The sequence below is a fragment of the Poromitra crassiceps genome (genome assembly GCF_964638095.1).
Source record: "Poromitra crassiceps genome assembly, chromosome: 4".
Taxonomy (NCBI): Eukaryota; Metazoa; Chordata; class Actinopteri; order Beryciformes; family Melamphaidae; genus Poromitra; species Poromitra crassiceps.
In genome coordinates, this window is record NC_139626.1 from 69,264,506 (window position 1) to 69,287,167 (window position 22,662).

General features: G+C 42.6%; 1 protein-coding gene across 1 annotated transcript; it reads right to left on the reverse strand.

The window, feature by feature from the left end:
- Window positions 1-9,869: 9,869 nt before the first annotated feature.
- Window positions 9,870-21,711, reverse strand: LOC310775927 (NLR family CARD domain-containing protein 3-like; the record flags this gene model as incomplete). The annotated part of the gene is made up of 6 exons (XM_083636049.1): window positions 9,870-10,047; window positions 10,503-10,676; window positions 11,994-12,167; window positions 18,650-18,823; window positions 18,924-20,712; window positions 21,474-21,711. The coding sequence occupies 6 exons, from the start codon at window positions 21,709-21,711 to the stop codon at window positions 9,870-9,872; spliced, it is 2,727 nt and encodes a 908-aa protein (XP_083492175.1).
- Window positions 21,712-22,662: the final 951 nt, after the last annotated feature.

Here is a 22,662-nt window from a genome sequence, read left to right on the forward strand (position 1 = left end):
TCTTTACTTATATGCTTCAAGTGTTTAGAGCAGCGGAAAGGTTTCTGAAGATCAAAAAAAAGTGGTACAAATCATCTCCATTATGGAATAACAGTCATCTGCTAACTGGGGGGAAACCTTTCAGTAACAGATCATGGGAGGATAAAGGTATCATGTCTTCCCGCATTCGGGACTTTCGAGACCTAGTCTCCAGCTACAGCATCGATAATCATTCTCTTTTCTTTTACTTCAGAATAAGATCAGCCTGTAGAGCCTATCGGGTTCCCTGGGGGTCAGAGTTGAAAGAACATCCTATTCTTGACTGGGTAAGAATCGCTCCAAAAAGTATAGTGTCATATATATATGATAATTTTCATTCCCATAAGTATACACCCACTTGTGGTATGCAGGCATGGGATAGAGAACTAGGACAAGAGTTAAACTGGGATGCAATTTGGGATAATGTTACTGGTGCTTCGAAGAATCCAAACCATCAATATATACATTTGAAATTTTGTCATAGAGCGTATCTAACACCGAGAATTAGGCATAAATTGGTAACTGACCCATTTTGTACGTTCTGCCACCCGGGAACCATTGGCTCTTTTCTGCATGTTGTATGGGAGTGTCCAGGGGTCTTGGAGTTTTGGGGGAAGGTTATTAATACGCTGTCAGACCTGCTGGAGGTGCAACTCCTGGTGGACCCGGCAGTACATTTGTTGAATGATGACTCGCATATCTTCTTCACCGGAAAATCACGTAATATCTGGCTAGCAGGTCTAACGGCCGCCAAGAAGATTGTTGCTCAACGTTGGAATCCTCCACATGATATATCACATACTCATTGGCTTCGGAGCTTTCTGGACATTTCATACCTGGAACTATCTTCAGCAAGAATTAACAATGCAAAACCAAACACGATTGTAGTATGGACAGATTTAATTTCGAAGTTAAAAGATCTTCTGAGGTGATTATTTTTATTTGATGTCTGCCTGTTTTTGTTGTTGTTTTTGTTTTAATTTATATGGTCAGTTGCAATAGCCGGATTGGTGGTAAGGGGTGGGGGGTGGTTGAGGGTATTGGGGGGGTAGAGGGATAAGTGGGTTTATAAATATTCATAATTGTATGGTAGTCATAGGATACTGTATATATTGTATGAATGTATGCTTTGCATACAAAATAAAAAATGAATGATAAAAAAAAAAAAATTGAGAGCACCCACAGCCCCTTTTTCTATCACATTGCGCTGGAACGCCTATTTTGGAATGGGCAACTCCCAGACCTCTCTTTGCGCTCGCCACATACCAACGGTATCTTCCCCACAGCGCTAAATGACACTTGCGCGAGACACATGATAGGCTAGAGGCCCACCTGGGCCTGGGTCACGCCTACACCTGTGTCATCACAGCGCAAAACTGGACGGTGGAGGCAGACGATAGCTTAGACGCTGGGAAGATAGCAATAAGAGGCATGCATACGCAGCGCAAAGGCAGCGCAAACGATAGCGCCGTACAACAAAAGGGCCCTTTGACTTCCTGATACCAGTGAAGATGGCGGCGTATGACAGCGCTCAGTAAAACGGAGGCACGGAGAAATCCTGTTCGTTAACTTTTGATTTGTGCCAAGACAAGTCCATATCTTTGTAAAGCTGCTTAGCTATTTAGTGTGGGCGCGAGCCATTTTTTATTTTGTTTAGAGTGGGTTCCCACAGCCCTAACCCTAACCCTAACCCAACCCTAACCCTAACCCAACCCTAACCCTAACCCAACCCTAACCCTAACCCTAACCGAACCCTAACCCTAACCCTAACCCTAACCCTAACCCTAACCCTAAATGTGGGAGCACAGGGCTGTGGGAACATTGGGCTGTGGGAACATAGGGGTGACCCCCTCCGATTACAGAGCCCCGAACTCTCTAGCCCGCTAAAAGACTGGACTCATAGCCAAAGCTAGGCTAACTGTAGCCTAGTGGCCTGGCTAACAGTAGCTATTTCTTTCATTCTCCTAAAACGACCAAACAAGATATCGTCAGAAGGGGACTTCACTACAAATCCGACCGGGGACTGCGATGTCTATAACGGGGGGTTCGTCTTTAACCCAGGATCTGTGGTGGACGTGCCGCTCTACCAGACAACATCAAGCGGGCCCCATCGCTGAAGCTAAGGCAGCTAGTATGAGTGCCCCTCGGCTCCCAGCAGGCTTCTGTAAGGAATGTCACAGTCTTCTCTTGCTGCATGAGACCTATCAAATATCCCCCAGAGCTCGGTAAGCCAGGAACACTCTTTCAAGAGCCTGCCGAACCGAGAACCCTCTTTCCCAGTGCTGGGTGTTCCAGTCTAGCACACAAGCTACTGACTAAAGCTGAGCTGCACCTTAGGTGAATCTGGTGTTGAACAATGTGGCTGTTGAGCAGGTGGTGGAGGCAAAACTTCTTGGTGTCATTTTAGACTGTAAACTGTCGTGGACAAAGCATATAGACTCTATTGTTGGTAAAATGGGAACATAGCTGTTATTAAGAGATGCTCTGCTTTTATATCACCTCATTTGACCAAACAAGTAGTACAGACTCTAGTTTGATCACATTTAGACTATTGTCCCATGATATGGTCAAGTGCAGCTAAGAAAGATCTAGGAAAATTACATGCTTGTTCAGAATAAAGCAGCTTGGCTGGGCCTAAGATGTAATATGAGATCCAATATAAATAAAATGCATGTCAAGCTATCCTGGTTAAAAGTAGAGGAGAGGCTGACAGCATCATTCCTCGGCCGACTCAGAAATATCAATGCATCAAAAACACCTTATTGTTTGTATAGTAGACTAAGATTTAGCTCAAACACACATGCCTACTCAACTAGACATGCCAGCAGAGGTCTATACACTGCTCCTAAATGCAGAACGCAGATAGGGCAGCGTTCAGCCCTGAATCGAGCCATTAAGGCATGGAATTCACTCCCAGACAGAATTACTCGAGCTCAAAGCAGGGCAAGCTTTACAAAACAGATGAAACAACATTGAATGGAGACACAGGTGTAATGAAATCGATGGATCCCACCGAACTTGGGGGCACTGGCAGAATCTGCACAGCAAAATAATGTATTTTACTGGACAAATCTGAAACCTACCGGTCACATTTCAATAACAGTCTATGTACAAACATATCATGTAAATACAGCGCTGTGGAGTCAGGGCAGATAGGACTGGATGTCTGCCTCCAGACAGCTATTTCCAAGCCAAGGTAGAGAGTGCTGCCTGCTGGCTTTAAATGTCTGAATACATTACCGTTTTGTTTTATTTTGTATGTTACATACTTATTGGCCAAGTATATTAACATTTATGGACTAGACAAGTCTGCCCAGGTTACAGGTAGGCAGCCATCTTGCATGCTGAGAATGTTCTCCTCGGAATGAGGATTGATTGACAGCTGTCATGTTGTGATATGATTGGTTGAAGTGGTGCACAATGTAGTTAACAAGAGTAATCTAATGGTGTAAAGTTTGTAGGAGAAGCAGCTATAATAATTTAAGTAACGAGTGAAGTCCAACTGCTGTAGTTGCAAAGTGACGTTTGCTTGGGGGGGGGGGCTCATGTCAGTGGGGGGATTCAGCTGAGTTCAGGAGGAGGTAGTGGGGTTTGTAGGGGGTGTTGGTAGGGTCCTTGGTGGAAGTGGCTTTCGGGCCTTGTTGGTCAGGAAACTGTTCTTGTGGCGAGTGGTTCTGGTCTTGACAGACCTCAGTCTCTTGCCGAGGGGGAATGTTTTGAAGAGCTTGTGGCCAGGGTGGGAGGGGTCGGCCATGATCTTACGAGACCGCTTCAGTGTCCTGGCTGCATGCAGGTCCTGAAGGTATAACAGGTAGCATCCGATCACCTTCTCAGCACAGCGGATGATGCGCTGCATGCAGTCTGTTAACTCATTGAGTGCCAATGACGACTATAGTCGTCAATTCAAATAGTAACGTTCAGTGCCAATGACGACTAAAGTCGTCAATTGCGTTTTTTGACGGTGGAGCATGGATTAAAGCCTGATCCATCTCCAGTGAAAGTATGGTGGATGTTGAATGTGTAAAAGCTATTTTACAGACCCATTAGGTGGCGACAGTGCTCTCCAGATTACAGAAAGGCGAGGAAAAAACAGAGAAGAAGTCATGGGGAAACGGAAATCGCATCCGTATGCATCGATATGCATGAAGCATAACGTTAGCTGTGCCTGCAGCAGCCAATCTGCTGCCACAATTGAGCCCCTCCGTGTCCGCTGCGATAGCCCATCCATATGATTTAGTTGCCGACACCAGCGTCTTTCTGAAAAGTTACATTATTCTCAGCTGGGAGCCGGCGACACGCTATGAAAAAGCAGGGTGCAGTGCAAAGCAAATGCAGCAGAGCCACCAGCGACACTCCCACGGAGGAGGAGGAGGGGGGTGGGGCACGCAGGGCAGCATACAACCATTGACAGTAAACACAGACCCAGACAGCAGGCTCGATGGACAGAGACAGGCAAACAAGCTAGAATATCTGATGCCCACCAGCAGTAAATCAAGACCAGCAAGAAGGTGTAGGGTCTGCGCACGCAGGGGCCAGCGCTGCTGGTTGCAGCTAAAAAATATTATTTGGCCAAACAAAATTCGTTTGTTTTCACTGTTTTATTAAAGGAAATTATTTTTGAGGTGTCATTACATCAGAAAATATTAGCTTCAGAGTCAGTGATGTGCTTGAAATGCTTCATTTCACAAAAGGCTCATTATCTCAGCTTCTAAATTGAAACGTGTGTTTTTGCTGAAATCCACCTATCTTCTCCGGCTGATAACTAAAGAACGGAAAATGATATCAATAAACTTTTTTTTGCTGATGATACAATAGACTCTCATCGTTCTTTGGGCGTGTTCGGTGTTTACATAGTAATATCACACAATATTCTGTGGGCCTCGAGAAATCACTGAAAACGCTCTGAAACTCTGGCACTGGGAACATCCGTTTTCCAAAAGTGGCTGGCACTCAATGAGTTAATGTCCTTGAGAGTGGCAGCAGTGTACCAGATGGTGATGGAGGAGGTGAGGATGGACTCAACGATGGATGTGTAGAAGTGCACCATCGTTGCCTTTGGCACTTTGAATTTCTTCAGCTGCCGCACAAAGTACATCCTCTGCTGTGCTTTCTTGATGAGAACTCTGATGATGATGCTCCCATTTCAGGTCCTGGCTGATGATGAATCCCAGGAAGTGGAAGGACTCCACATTGTCATGCCATGATCTCTTATTTCCTTATTACTGACAGAACTAAGTATAACTTTATAGCCTAACTATCCATTTTTATCTTTTTATTTGCTAATTTTTGTGACTGATATATTTGCTCATTATTATTGAGACTGATATATAGGGCTCTATCTCCAAACGGCGCTATCCCCTAATAGCGCTTGCGCACCTGTTTGTGCGTGCTTTAAGGCACGGAAGATAGCATTCCGCCTTGCGCCATCCGCCAGGTGTTCTGCCGAGTTTTGCTCCCCTGCCGAGCAGCAAAAAAAAGCATCCCCACTTCACGGGAGCATACTTGTAATGATTTATACAGAAATGTAACTGTTTAAAAGTGATCTAATTGTCTGGTAGACGTGACCTCGCTGATTTCTAAGTTAAAACAGCCCCGAAATATGTTGGGGATGCAATTCTCGGCCGCGATGCAGAAAGGTTCACGGCATGTGTCGCAAACGCAAATTAGAGCCGTGCCAAAATCATCTGCGCCCCAAAATGCCTGCACAAACGGGATTTGGGCGGTCTTAACTACCAGAATTATTCACAGGCGTGGCCAGGCAAGGCTGGCATTACGTCAATCAAAACCAATCAGATTCCCGTCTTGCAATGGCTGTTTGCGGAGGCATGCAATATGCTGTAATTCTCTCCATGCATAATAGAGTGTACTCACTCGTGCGATGACAGAGGGAGCTTATTGACAGATCGTCTGTGGTGCCAACGACCCTTCGGGTTATGAAGGTAAATAGCCTATGTCCATTGTCCAACAAGTTTTCTCAATTAATTTCCCTCTTTGCGATGTGATAAATGTTTCTCAGTGAGTTATAGTTGATTGCCTCACTGAATTATCTGCTAATACCCAATTTTAGCAGCATAATTTGATGTCTTGGCGTAGCAAGGCTGTGCGTAATGACATATCCAAAAGGAATTCCACTTTCCACTGCACAAATACCTCTCTGCGCTGGGAGCGCAGGCGTAATCTCCTTGCAGTGCACCCAGCGCAGAGAGGTATTTGCGCGTAAAAGGTCATTTTCAAAGCTCTTAGCGCAAAGTAATTGCGCACTGCTGACGATAGGGTAATGCCATCAATCCCACATTTTAGCTCTGAAATGCCTGCTTTGGCATCGGGCAGCCAGTGCCCAGTACAATTATCACAGGCATGTGCTTGTGTCCGCCCCCAATTTGCATTGCGCACAGCGTTAAACGAGCGCAAATGCTAAATTAGCGCTTTTGGGAAGATAGAGCCCATAATGTTATACAACTGTCCCTATTATGTTTTCTTCATGTTCAAGATTATTGACAGACTGATATATAATGTTATACAATTACCCCCCCCTCTCCCCCCTCATCATTATTGAGACTGGTATATATATACCGTATATATATATATAACTCCATACACTGTACCACCCATTTTAACTCCATACAACTGTACCGCCTATTTTAGTTTTTTCTCCTATTTCATCATGATTAGTGACAGATTGATATATGACATTATACAATACTATATATATATATATATATATATATATATATATATATATATATATATATATATATTAGGGCTATCAAAGTTAACTGATAATAACGCGTTAACGCAAATTCCTTTTAACGTTACAATTTCTTTTTTACGCCCGATTAACGCATGCACTTTCTGTGATGTTTGAGCCTTGGTCCACCCGTAGTTTTGGAAATCAAGAAGTAAAGCAGAAACAAATCTCCGTGAGGAGCAGAAAAGGAGGAAGAAAAGGGTATAATGACAAGTTCAGCTTCAAGTAGGGTGAGCAGATGCTCTGCTTTGTGCGGGACTGCACAGCATTTTCATGACTTTCCACACGTCCTGCAAATTGAGAAGATGTGAGACAGTGAGAGAGAGAGAGAGAGAGACCAAGACAGCGAGAGAGAGAGGCGGGGAGTGAGCGAGGCGGGGTGAGAGCGTACCCTCGCCCACCAGCTGCGGCTCGTTAACTAGTCTTGCCAGCAAGACTACTCATTAAGAGACTGACACTGCAGTCTCAGAGATGCGTGAGTATTCTAACTACAGTGTAGCAATAATAACAATAGCCTAACAAAGGCCAATTACATAATATGATACTACCCATATTCTTTGCACAAACACAAAGCTCTCCAATGTTGTTCGGCACAATTAAGAGGCCTCAAATCTCAACAGCATCTAGTCTTTGAGATTTAGTCTTCATTTGCCGATATTTACTGTAGTCTTCACTAGCCTAACACTGCTGCTATATTACAAAATACATTTATAAATGCCATTCTAAGCTGTGCTCTTAGTTTGTTTTGTTCAGATGAACCAGTGGGCTAATAATGCAGCCTACTACAGTAGCCTATATGCTTCTACTTCAGTATACAGTATGGTTCAGCATGCACACCCTTGAGGTTATTCTGAAGAATATTCTGGACAGTCTCTGTCACTGTTCCAATAATAATAATCATATCCACTAGGGATGCTCGGATCCGCCTTTTTCGCGCCTCTGATACGGATCCGATATGTTGGGGTCCAGTATCGGCAGATACCGAGTACCGATCTGATACCAGTGCTTGACATTAACGGCTGGCAACCATTTAAAAAAATATATTGGCCTGTGGTTGCCTCAGTGGCAGCATATTTTGTATATGCTAAAATTTTTAGCATATAAAAAATAGGGACAGGAAAATGTGCACCCCAAAATAAACATGTTTCTAATATTCCTAAAACCTTAAATCGATCTTAATAAGATTACATCACACACAGACTCTCTCTCTCATCTCCCCGATGCAGCCCTGCGACTCCGCAGTTGCTAGGCATCAGCTTTGGGTTGCCAAAACTGTAATATGGTTGCCATTCTTGGTCACCTTATATTTTGAGTCATTAAAATACTATGCACTTAGTCAACTGGCATGGGTTGGTGGTACAATATGGAAATGATTCCTGTCAGAGAATCCTTTGTTGTTTGAGCTTTGATTATTTCCATGAACTGAGTTGAACATACAGATATTACAGGGTCTGAAATAAATATTCTTGAGTTTAATGTAAACCCAAATATAACAAATATGACAGTTGTTTATGTTATACAATAGCTAAGTACACTGTGTATTGAGATAAGTAACTAACATTACCTCTCTTGTTTAGCACATATTAACAGATTGTCTTAATAAGGGAGAGTAATAAACATTTGAACTGTGTCGATACACGAATACATGATACAGAATTAGGCTAATATTATTCCCACACAATAATCAACATTAGCCTACATAATCCTACATTAGCCTGAACAGCACTGATAATAAGGTAAGGTAACTTTATTTGAAAAGTAGGGTACTTAAACCGTCAATCAAGACGTCGGCAAGTAGGCTATGCTAAACAAACAAACAAACAAACAGAATGAGGTAGAATTATTATTATAACATAAGTATCACAGCTTACATGTAGGCTATGTCCTCACGCAAACTTCAGGGTTATAGACAGTCCATGTTATTCTCTCTGGACAGCGTTTCACATCTCTGGACAGCATGCAACAGCTGCTCGTTAAAGATTGTTAACTAGCTGCAGAGTCGGAGTTGCTCTTAATCAAGCAGGGCTGCATCACGGAGATGAGAGAGGGAGAGAGAAGGTCTGTGTGTGATGTCACCTTATCAACTGGGCAGCTGTTAATGTCGAGCCCTGTGTCAAACTGGTTGGCGTAGCTAGCATGAAATACCTCCAAATAGGTGATCCTCTGGCTTGCTCCATGCTGTTAGCTGCTCCTGCCTAGCCTACATCAGCTTGTTTGGAAACAGTGTACCAGGCGTGCACACATAGAATTAGAGTGAATAGAATGGCCCCTATGGATCGGTCTATGGATCGGGCCATTTGCCACTGATACCCGATCTAGAATTTTGTGCTATATCGGGGCCGATACCCGATACCAGTATCGGATCGGCCCATCCCTAATATCCGCATAAAGCAAGCATAATCGTCTACTCCCATGTTGATAAGAGTATTAAACACTTGAAAAACACCGGTTTAAGGTAGATTTAGAACAGATTAAAAATTGTGTGATTAATTTGCGATTAATCGGGATTAACTATGTACAATCATGCGATTAATCCAGAATAAATATTTTAATCGATTGACAGCCCTAATGTATATATATATATTGTCCTTATGCTCCTGATGCTACAGTAATGTACTGTATGCATGTTGTGTTAAAGTTGTGTAAACTAACAGTTTTGAAAATGTAAACAACATAGCCGGGGCTAGAGTGAGCACTCAAAGCTGGCTCCATACGGTCCCATTGCATTTCTCCCCAGAGAACGTGGTTTGTTTACCAAAATGCTGCTCGGCTGATCCCTCGTATAGGGTTGCTGTTTTACTGAGTGAATCACCTTGAGCCGCCCTTCATTAAAATCTCGTTTTGGGTCCCTGTTTTTGATGGAATTGGACCTGGGGTGTACTTGAGGAGTCACTGAACTTGCTGTATTCAGCGGTGGGTTCGGTGGCTCCTCTGAGACATTCTTCTTCTAATATGTGTGTAAAGTGGACAATAAAAAAATCAAACATGCATAGAATCATGCAGGTCATTGTTACTCAGGTCTAGCTCACTCAGACAAAATGACTTATGACAACCCCTTACAGCATTTAAAAGCATAAAAGCATAAAAGCATCATAGCCTGATCTTACCTGAGCGTCTCCAGTCTACAGTGTGAACTCTCCAGTCCAGCAGAGAGCAGCTTCAGTCCTGAATCTTGTAAGTCGTTGTTACTCAGGTCCAGCTCCCTCAGACTAGAGGACTGGGAGCTGAGAACTGATGACAACTCCTTACAGCATTTCTCTGTGAGTTTGTTTTGATTCAACCTGTTGTAAACGATATAAATTATTTACTTGTTCACATTGACAAATGTAGAATAATTATGACTACAAAGAAGAAGATCCATCATAAAACAGCATACCATCTTATAGTTACAACAAATTGTTACACAAAAGCATCATAACCTGATCTTACCTGAGAGTCTCCAGTCTACATTGTGGACTCTCCAGTCCAGAAGAGAGCAGCTTCAGTCCTGAATCTTGGATGTTGTTGTTACTCAGGTCCAGCTCTCTCAGACTAGAGGACTGGGAGCTGAGAACTGATGACAACTCCTTACAGCATTTCTCTGTGAGCTTGTTTTGAGTCAACCTGACAAAACAGAAATTTTTACTTGTTCACCTTGTTTGACAAATGCTGAAAACCTATGAGTACAAAAAACATTTATCAGAAATAGCAGACAATGTTATAGTTACAACATATTGTTAACCAGAAGTATCATAACCTGAGAGTCTCCAGTTTACAGTGTGGACTCCCCAGTCCAGCAGAGAGCAGTGTCACTCCTGAATCTTGAAAGTCGTTGTTACTCAGGTCCATCTCTCTCAGACTAGAGAACTCGGAGCTGAGAACTGAGGCCAGAGCGTCACAACTTTTCTCTGACAGCTGACAGTCATTCAGCCTGGAGCAAGAAGAAGTTTGAAAATCTACACTTTTCTGTATCAATATTACATATAATATATTGAATATATCTAGTTAACCATGCACATAACCATACACATTCAAGTGATCTGCATGCTCTACTCTACAAATTGTAAGTTATCTTTGTTTTTGTCCCTGTCTATTTGTTACACCCGTGGCTCTGTCCCCTGTCTCTCTCTGTTTTGTTTGTGTGTGTATTGGTATGTGCATGGTCTCTCTTCCTCGTTCTCCTGGCTTCTGGCTCAGCTCATCCTACACACCGGTCTGCTCACTGCTCATCATCTCATCTACCCTGCGTCTTTAACCATCAATTGTTGCCAGATTGTCTTCACCACAGTGGTAGATACGCTCAAGGCCAAATCTATTTCTAGTGACTTCCTCCTAGTGTTTTTTGTGTTTAGCCTTTCTTGTGTCCAGGATCATCACCTGCCTGCCTGTCGTGCAACGTGCAATGCCTTCTGGTAGCGAAACAGGGCATTTCGAGAGAGATTGTCTGGGTAGCTGCTTCTTCATTTGCACAAAGTAGTTCTTGCTCAACTTTATGCAAATGAGGTGCGTGCAGCACGCCGCCTCCCGGAAACCGGTATACGATCGCTTAAGCTAATCATTGTAAATCCAAAACAAAGGCAGATGGAGAAAACTGTCACTTCATGGTTTATTGTAGGCATCAACTGTTGTTTTCAGAAATACATTTGGCTGAGCCATTTTTATAGTCGAAGAGAAAGTTTGAAACAAGTATTTCCCCAACACTTCAAACCAGGGAAGGACAGCCCACGATTGAACGTGTTTCTTCAATTCATCCAATGTCATTGCTGTTCATCAAGAGGCACGCCTATAGATGTGCAATGCTGGGGAAAGCGGCAGGATCCCTCATGTCAATTGACACTTCTGTGGATCACTATCTCTTCTCTCCTCCCATCCAAACCCCTTCTCTCTCCCCTCCGTCCTTCTCTATCTGTCTCTCCCTCTCTCTATCAGATCTTGCAGCTTTTTAACTTACTAGGCACCTCTCGCTTTCGCTCACCTTGCACTCGATTGCTAGCTCACCCTGCAGCTTGCATACACAGCTCTACCACTGTGAGGGCTCATTTGCTCCCTCACCTTGAGAACTGATGACAACTCCTTACCACATTTATCTGTGAGCTTGTTTTGAGTCAACCTGACAAAACAGACATTTTTACCTGTTCATCTTGCTTGACGGATGCTGAAAATGTATAACTACAAAAAACATTTATCAGAAATCAGCAGACAATATTATAACATATTGTTAACCAGAAGTATCATAACCTGATCTTACCTGAGAGTTTCCAGTCTACAGTGTGGACTCTCCAGTCCAGCAGAGAGCAGCTTCAGTCCTGAATCTTGAAGGTTGTTGTTACTCAGCTCCAGCTCTCTCAGAATAGAGAACTGGGAGCTGAGAACTAAGGCCAGAGCTTCACAGCTTTTCTCTGACAGCTGACAGCCACTCAGACTGAAGGAGAATTAGTTATGCTATGTTTTCCATTTTGTACTCACATCACATTTAATGAAGTTAATATATCCAGTTATCTATCCACTTACATAGCTTTAATAGAGGCTTGGAGCACTGGCAGCAGCCTCAGAAGAGCCTTCTCTGAAGCTGAGTATTTCCTCAGGTCAAACACATACTGCAGGTCGTTGTTACTCAGGTCCAGCTCTCTCAGAGTAGAGGACTGGGAGCTGAGAACTGAGGCCAGAGCTTCATAGCTTCTCTCTGACAGCTGGCAGCCACTCAGCCTGAAGGGCAAGAAAATAAATTGTGAAAATTGTATTCTCTTTTAAAATCATTCTTGTCTGTGATTTTTGTTTCTACTCGTGTCAGTGCCTGTCTGTCTGTGTGTGTGTGTGTGTGTGTGTGTGTGTGTGTGTGTGTGTGTGTGTGTGTGTGGCACTGGCAATCGAACTGGAGTTCCAAAGGACAGTAGTTGAAAATTAGCCATCTTGCTAACACTGGCACATTTACAGTAATGCGCATTGTCCCTCAAGTAATACTATAATAAAATTACCTAGGTGGACCGGCGGTTGGGCGGTGTCTGTCAGTCATGATTTGCGTCACCTTTTGTGTCACGAATCATGATGTCGCTGACACGCCACTCCCCCCCGCCCCACACACACACACACAGACACTCCCAACCCCTCCACACACACAGACACCCACTGATAAAAATGATTTTGGGAGGATGTAAATGGAACACAATTTCAATCTGTCATATAACAATAAAATGTATGTTCTTATCTCTACACAGTAAATCTTAATACCTGGATTACTCTGCATTGTTCAAAATACAAGATATTGTGCATTATTTCTTTTAGGGTATGCATATATAATGTTATAGACTCTTTATACATATACACACTCATTAACCCATACAGTGTTGTATTTAGTCAAAATACTTCACTAAACACCCTCCCTTCAAAATAAAATTGCCAAGTTAAGTTTTTCACTTTTCAGCATCGTTTTAAATGTCTATGTCACAGTATAGTGTTGGTGCATGTTTAATAGAATGGTCCCAATGAACATGTGTGCTAATGTTGTCCCATATTCCCCAGTTTTTACCATTCATGAAAAGTGACAAACATAATGAACTTTTATTTTGAAGGCAGCCAATCCCCCGCCCTGCGTCAGGAACAGGAAGTCACATTGTGCCTTTACGAGTGTTGCCAACTTAGCGCCTTTGTCGCTATATTCAGCTACTTTTCAGACCCCCCTAGCGACTTTATTTCCGAAATGTGCCTAGTGACAAATCTGGTGACTTTTTCTGACCAGGGGAACTGGGGAGAACAACCAAATCTGTTGAATTTAATGGATTTTGCCTTTAAATTGGTGCGGCTGCCTTGGGTTTTCTCTCTCTCTCCTCATCTCTGCCTGTCTGACACACACAGCGCTTCAGTGCAGTCCCTCTCCTCCACTGAGAGAGCAGCAAGATACGGTTTACTTGTAATTTCTAACAGCGTATGCTGAATCTGGCCCGGGCGGGTGGAGTCACTCAGCACTTAATATTACAACCATTCAGTCAATGATTACACTGGCTACACTGAGGCGTGTTTTCTAAGCATAATTTGACATGCAAAATTAGCATGTGACGTCATTTACCGACTTCTAGTGACCTTCTGAGCAGCCAATAGCGACTTTGCTTGGAAAGGAGTTGGCAACACTGCCCTTTACACCACACCATGCTCGGCACAGCCACAGACACTCTGGAAAATGTTAAGTCTCTCCTGGTGTGTAAACAGCACGGTTGAACGATTGCTAACATTACACTGCTAACCTTAGCAGCCTGATACAATAGCCAACTAACTTGCTATGCAAACTATGCCTATAACTAACAGCATTTCATTTTCACGTGTTTGAAAATGGGATTCTACTAATGACCACCATGAATTTTGCAATAAATAAATAAATAAAATAAAACTCAAATGTGAGGGGGCAACTGCTCCCTCAGTTTCAAAGGGCATGACACTTCTGCTTGTGGCCAAAGGCCACAGTCTGGCAGCCGCTTGAAATTGTAACTGCAACAAAGTTGTGTAGACTGTGTATAAGGGCTGTCACAATACTAGAATTTCTCACTTCGATACCAATATAGGGCTGGTCAATATATCGATATCATGATATGAGTGAGACTAGATATCGTCTTAGATTTTGGATATTCTAATATGATATGGCATAAGTGTTTCTTTTCGTGGTTTTAAAGGCTGCATAACAGTTAAGTGGTGTAAATTGCTGGACTTACCAGACTGTTCTAGCTGTTTTAATATTTGGCTTTACCCACTTAGTTATTATATCCACATTCCTGATGATTATTATCTTTTAATCTCATTGTGTACATATTTTGCACCAATATTCATCCCTACAGTATTGTTGCAATATTGAGGTATTTGGTCAAAAATATTGCAATCGTTGATTTTGTCTATATCATCCAGCCCTATACGATTCATAGGAAAATATCTAAAATAAATAATACTCGTGATATCATTTCAAATAACAACACATCAAGAGGCATAATGTGGGTGGCACCTACATTATGCCTCTTGAGCACCGTGCTGTATCAGTTTTACTGGCTTGATCTGCACTCTGAACTATGTTTCAAATTCGGTACAAGAGAGTCTAATTTCACCCATGAAATTTGTCATTCTCAATTTCACATGTTCATGTCTACAAGATGACACCTGAGGCCAAACCCCCACCTCCAGGGAAACATGATATTCAAGTGATCTGCATGCTCTACTCTACAAATTGTAAGTTATCTTTGTTTTTGTCCCTGTCTATCTGTTACATCTGTGGCTCTTTTGTTTGTGTGTATTGGTGTGTGCAAAAAAAAACATGTATCAGAAATCAGCAGACAGTATTATAGTTACACCCACAATATCAATAGTATAATTACATGTAAGACCAGGTTTGTTGTTTATCTTTTGAAGTGTCCTTGTGGACTGTGTTATGTCGGTAAAACCACAAGAGAGCTAAAAACTCATATGTCAGAACACAAGAGCACTATTCGGAACAAAGACAAAGGGCTCTATCGTTGCAACGGCCTTAAATTAGCACCTTAACCATTATAACCATGCCTTTTAAGCATATAATTATTCACAACTGTGCTCATTGGTGAACTGCAGTTACTCAATGACATTCTTCCTTTCGAAGCTCCGATCCACTCGATCCAGTCCGCAGGTTGCGGCTTTATGCTGTAATCTCTGCCAATTTGGATATCTCAGCACATCACAGATCATAGCCTGACTAAAACGATTCAACCTACAGCCAGGCAAATACAGATCTGTTCAGCAGGGCTGATGCAGTCTCCCTGTGGCCTACAAATAGAACGTTAACTATCGGTGACATTCCTGATACGATCCAATTCCATGATCTTTATGTTGTAAACACATAACTTTCACAATAGTGAACAAGCACCCCCACTCTGCTCATTCAGGGCAGGTAGTTTTATAACTTGTAGACTACCTGCTGCACAGGCTAAATGATGCACATAAATATAGCCTACATTATGTAAAGTCATTGCATAAATGTGTTTTTATTGTGAAAGTACGTGTGAAGTAGCCTAAGCCAAGTCTTGCTGGAGCGGACATCACAGTAGAACCACAGTAGAACTGTGTTACGGCTGTCACCCGTCTATATCACGTTGTATTTGCGAGGGATACATATACCACCTGGATTACATATATGTTTCACATAGGGTTGTGTTTTGATTTTTATGTTTTATTATGTCCAATATTGAAATGTTCTATAATTGCATGTTGTGTTAACATAAATATTATTTCTATCTACCACTTAGCCTGTTTAGGCTGATTTGGTTGCTATTTCTTGTCTAAATGTATTAGCCTCAATGCATGCTGGGAGATTTCACATGTGGCTTTGGTAGGGGAGCCGTCGCAGTGTTTGGGCAGAATGATATCATTTTCTCTCGCTACCTTTTCTTCTCCCCCACTGCACAGATGCAACAGCCTCTGAATGACAGGGGCTCAAAACTACGGTATAACAACTTTTTTTTCATCGGTCATTGTGCCTGTCTGATGTACGAGAGAGAGGGAGTGAGAGAGAGCACAGTAATATCCCCGGCGAAGATCAGCTTTTTTTCCATTTGAAAAGCGATAAGCGCTAAATTAAAACCAGGGAGGAAGATAGCGTTAGGCCGGTATTTAAGCCCATTCTGGCCTATTCTGGCACTGCGCGACGCCTCTTCGGCGTAAAGCGCATTTCGGGGCCTAAAACCATGATGCTATCTTCCCGAGGCAGGCGCAAGGCGCGTTTTTTGCGTTTAACGCCAGTTTTAGCGCCTAAGGCCAGTGGGAAGATAGGGGCCGAAAAGCCTTCAGTGGTGAGACATTTTAATTCTGCTGGCCATGATGTGTGTTCACTCAGGTTTCAGGGAATTGAAGTTCTAGCAACTTTGAAAAGAGGAGGCGATAGGGACTGAGCTCTGCTACAGAGAGAAGGGCCCCTATCGTTGTATCGGTGTAGAAACTACGCCGAGCGCCTGGCGCAGTGCTGATCAGTGGGCGTGGACCAGCGCACTTGATATCTTGGTGTTGGCGCTACACGCAGCCTAAAGCATTACAACAACGCCTTTTAAGCGTACAATTATGCACCGTCTGCTCATTGGATAAGTGCAATAAACGAATCACACGCTTGCCTTTTAAGCTCCAATTCCAGTGGTCCAGTAAAACCAGACAAAGCCAAGCGCTCTGCTCCCCCCCCCCCTCCCTTCATCCCGTCTGTCTGTCTCCATATATAGGCTATTATTCCATATTATCATATTATTATGCTTCTCAAACCAATCTAACTGCATTTTAAATACTGCAAGCATGTAAATACGCTACACTATAGCAAGATCAAAGTGAAAAGAATGTTCTAAACGCATCGGATAGAAAAAAATATAGCCTATGGCTGGATGTCATGAGATTAGATAAAAGTTTGGCCAGAATGATATCGTTTTCTCTCTTCTCCCCCACTGCATGATGCAACATCCTCTGAATGACACCTATCACTTTTACTGGATCTGATTACTTTATTGGCCTATATATCCAACTCTTTACTTAAGTCGTTTATTCATCTATCCATTCAGGTTCAAATGTACCATCGCGCACTGTTTGGGGAGGGGAATTACCCCGCTGACGCCGAATAATTATAACTACTATGCTTTGCACACAGAAAAAATAAATACAACAGACAATGAATAGCTGTAATGAAGAGTGGGGTTTGAAGAAGCGCTACACAAAAGTTTCTCCAGTTTCTCTCTTTCTTTCTCTCTCTCTCTGTCTCTCTCTCTCTCCCTTTCTCTCACATTAAATGATATACATGCCTATAATGTCAATTATCTGAATGAAATAATAATACATATTAATTAGGAATATTAGTAATATTAGTAGCTAATTTCGGCGGGGGGGGGGTAATAAAACGTTGAGCTATATTAATACAACGTTAATATTGCTAATCAAAATGTTCCAAAACGATTTTTTTTATACATCAAATATGTGTAGTTAGACAGCTATCCCATTTGAAAAAGATCAAAGACAGATATAACTCTGCTGGTGTGTGTCTGGATCATAAATGGGGATTATTATGATAGCCTAAACTAAATAAATCAACTGTGCATTACAGCTTTACCCAAAGCCTGAGAAGGGTTGCCACTGCATGCTGTAATCTTCCAATCTTATATTCTATTGTATTCTAAACTATTTTTTTCTATATTCTATTCTCCATTCACTATCCTGTCCCCGGCGCACTGAATAGGCCTGGTTTTGAAAAGCGCTCAGCGCTAAATTAACGCCAGGTCGGAAGATATCATTAGGCTGGTATTTAAGGCCGAAACGCCCATTCTCGCCCATTCTGGGACTGTGCCACGCCCATTCGGCCTAAAGAGCATTTGGCAGCGTAAAGCCATATTGATATCTTCCCGAGGCAGGCGCAAGGCACGTTTTTTTGCGTTTAAGGCCCGTTTTAGCACCGAAGGCCTGTGGGAGAATAGGGCCCAAGCTTTCTGGATCCACATCCATTTTTTTGTCATTTGTGTCATAACGAATAATATTTACATGTCTGATGTCAATACAGTTCAAAATAAAAGAATTGAGAGCGAGTTCTGCCTGAGATTGTGTCCTTTACAAAAATGGCCTTTTCTCCTGTTTGTCTTCTCAGAGAGACCTTTTTGGTGAAAACAGGGTGTATATAAATGGCTATAAGTAGAGTACAGAACATGCTAAAAGCTCACTTTTTTTCCCTGGTGAACCCAGAGACGTACATCTTCATTTTGAGGTATTGCAAATCACTCTGGTGCTAATAGATAATTTACTGTGGGTCTTGAAAGATGACCAACAATTATGAAAATCTTTGGCCTGTGCTAAATATTGGCAGTCCTAAACTGGCCATGAATGAGTTAATATTACAGTTACATGTTGTTTTTAACCAGAAGTATCATAACCTGATCTTACCTGAGAATCTCCAGTCTACAGTGTGGACTTTCCAGTCCAGCAGAGAGCAGCTTCAGTCCTGAATCTTGAAGGTTGTTGTTACTCAGCTCTAGCTCTCTCAGACTAGAGGACTGGGAGCTGAGAACTGAGGCCAAAGCTTCACAGCTTTTCTCTGACAGCTGACAGTCACTCAGCCTGGAGGAGAATTAACGGTTTAAAAGTTTGAAAATCTATTTTTTTCTGTATGAATCTTACATTTAATATATTGAATATGTTTAGTTAACCATGCACATACAGAGATGTATTGGAGGCTTTGACCACTGGCAGCAGCCTCAGAAGAGCCTCCTCTGAAGCAGAGTATTTCTTCAGGTCAAACATGTCCAGTTCTTCCTCTGATGTCAGTAAGATGAAGACCAGAGCCGACCACAGAGCAGAGGAGAGTTTGTCTGTGGATAGAGTTCCTGATCTCAGGTGCGTTTGGATCTCCTCCACTAGAGAATGGTCATTCAGCTCATTCAGACAGTGGAACAGATTGATGCTTGTCTCTGGAGATGGATTCTTTCTGATCTTCTTCTTGATGTACTGGACTGTTTCCTGATTAGTCTGTGAGCTACTTGTATGTTTCAGCAGACCTTGTAGGAGAGTCTGATTGGTCTCTAGTGAAAGGCCCAGGAGGAAGCGGAGGAACAAGTCCAGGTGTCCATTTGAACTCTTTAAGGCCTTGTCCACGGCACTCTGGGAGAGGTATTTTAATGCTGATTTGGCTCTCAATGGCTTATGCCACCATGAGGCTTCTGACAGCAGATTGACACCAGAGTTGATGAATGAGACATTGACATGAACAGCAGCCAGAAACTCCTGAATGCTCAGATGGACAAAGCAGAAGACCTTCTTGTCCTGGTACAGCCCACACTCCTCTTTAAAGATCTGTGTGAACACTCCTGAGTACACTGAGGCTGCTATGATATCAATGCCACACTCTGTCAGGTCGGCTTCATAGAAGATCAGGTTGCCTTTCTCCAGCTGCTCAAAAGCCAGTTTTCCCAGAGACAGAATTATCTTCGTGCTCTCTGTATTCCAGTGTGGATCTGTCTCAGCTCTCCCATGGTACTTGATGTTCTGCTGTTTGGACTGAACCACCAGGAAGTGGATGTACATCTCAGTTAGGGTCTTAGGCAGGTCTTCTCTCTCACTGGTTTTCAACACATGGTCCAGAACATTAGCAGTGATCCAGCAGAAGACTGGGATGTGGCACATGATGAGGAGGCTTCGTGATTTCTTGATGTGGGAGATGATTATTGTGGCCTGCTGCTCATCTCTGAATCTCTTCCTGAAGTACTCCTCTTTCTGTGGGTCAGTGAAGCCTCTCACCTCTGTCACGACATCAACACACTCAGGAGGAATCTGATTGACTGCTGCAGGTCGTGTGGTTATCCATCGGCGAGCTGAGGGAAGCAGTTTACCCTTGATGAGGTTTGTCAGCAACACGTCCACTGAGGTAGACTCTGTGACATCAGTCATGATCTCGTTGTTCTTGAAGTCCAGAGGAAGTCGACACTCATCCAGACCATCAAAGATGAACAAAATCTGGAACTTGTCAAACCTGCAGATTCTTTTGGTCTCTGGAAAAAAGTGATGAATAAGTTCCACCAAGCTGAACTTTTTTCCTTTCAGCAGATTCAGCTCTCGGAAAGTGAATGGGAATGTGAACTGTATATCCTGGTTGGCTTTGTCTTCAGCCCAGTCCAGAGTGAACTTCTGTGTAAAGACTGTTTTTCCAATGCCAGCCACTCCCTTTGTCATTAATGTTCTTGTTGGTTTGTCTCTTCCAGGCAAGGGTTTAAAGATGTCTTCACATTTGATTGTTGTTTCTGATCTCACTGGTTTCCTGGATGCTGCTTCAATCTGTGTGACCTCATGTTCATCATTGACCTCTCCACTCCCTTCCTCTGCGAGGTAATGCTCTGTGTACATCTGATTCACAAGTGTTGGGTTTCCTGCTCTAGCAATCCCCTCAAACAAACACTGAAACTTGTCCTTCAGACTGGATTTGAGTTCAGATTGGCAGATGGCATCAAGAGTTTCTGAAAGAACAAAGAAAAACAACATCAATGAGCAGATGTTTTGGGAAACATGAGAAATGTGAACATGTTTTTGTAAATGTGTATCTCCACTCCATGACAGCAACTGCTGTGGTGCTGTTTTGTTTCCCAGTGTGCACCACTGTGTTCAGTGTATTACACTGACATTAACAAATTAATAATTTTACCAGATTATCCAGAGGGATTTCGCTCATTGACCTTTCAATCTTGAAATGAATAAATCTTGTTTGGCAAATGTTTAGATTTTGAGAGTTTGGACATTGTTATGGCTTATTTTATTTTAAACTATAGCCACTATATGGCATAAAGTTCCAACACAAAGGTAGGCTACTTGCAGTTTGTTGATCTTGTCTCCTTGTTGGCTTAGATTATTTGGCTTATTCCAAACAAATAATGACTCAAATACATTCTGAAAAGTAAAACAGGTCTTTACAAGTCAAAAGAAATCAAAAGGAGAAAAACTCAAAATGTTCTCCTTTCTATACACTTGTTTTGATCATATTCTACTTTTTGTCTTTGTTGCGATTGAGAACTCAGATGTCATCTTCCAGCTACGGCTTGCACACCTGATTCAAATGAATTAGATGGGGCGTCCCAAATGATTTGCTCCTATATTCTTTTGCCAATCTTTCACCTATAGGTGACGTCATTGTCTTGAAAACAAAAACTGCCTCTAACAGACAATGAATCACGCATTCTCCACCATCTCTCTCCATGATGTTAAAGCTGTTAAAGCCTCTTACTTCTCTGCAGCTCCTCAGCCAGCTCCTCTTGCTTCATTCTCCTCAGGAAGAGCAGTGTGATGTTTAGAAAACCCTCTGTGCTGCTCCTCCTCTGCTGTTCCTCCTCACCATCTACAACCTCCTCATCCTCCCTCTGACTCTCTGAGTATTCTTGGTACTCTGCATTCAGAACCCTCTTGAACCTTTTCAGCTCCTTCTTCACAAAGGTGACGATGTTCTCCAGAAGCAGCTGCAACATATGAATTGAACTTTCTGACTGAAGTCATGGAACACAACATCAGATCCATCATAGAGTGAAAGTCCGCTGCTCTAAAGAGTGCAGCTTGGAGACTTGTTGGAGGTTGTTTTGTATTTCATTTGTAGCTGAAGTAAAATGTAAAGTCAAAGCTGTTGTTGTTCATTTATTTATTTACACACCATAAATATGGAGTCCAAGTCTGTCTGATGCTTCTGGGCAGACTGACCACTGGGAACCTCTTTGCTTTGATGGGAAACTCTGTGGAGAAAACATTGAGAGACACGCATGCACGCATGCATGCATGCACGCATGCGCATGCACGCACACACACACACACACACACACACACACACACACACACACACACACACACACACACACACACACACACACACACAGAGTTAAGAGTGCATGTTCTGGACAGAGATATCCTCCAGGAGAACTGGTAGGAGTAATTAGATAGATAGGAGGCAAACCAGCAGGGTGCAGGTCCACTGACAATTCCTTTTCTACCCCAACGTTCCCTACCAGGCACACATTTTTGTCTCTTTTTCTTAACACAGGACAGGGGATATTTAGTAAGATAGCGGGTCAACAGTATTATGCCATATAGAAGTGGCACACATCATCTGAAAGCTGGGAACCTGAAGGTTAATTTGAGATGGAGCTCAGAAGTATGTGTCAAGTTTTTCTAGTCATAAATCTGTAATAAACGTGTTTTGGTTCGGCGCCTATTCAAATGTTGAAAATATTATAAGTAACTACTTGGTTTCCTCCTCCTATCATGTCTGATATGAATGAGGAAAAACAATGGCAGGAAATATCGACAACCCTAGGGTTAGGGTTAGGGTTACCCTAACCCTAACCCTCATCTTCAGCTGCCTGTTTTGTTCTGATTTAACGTTATATAGTTTTTGCTGTTAGCTTGTTAGTACTGCTGACTAGCAGTTC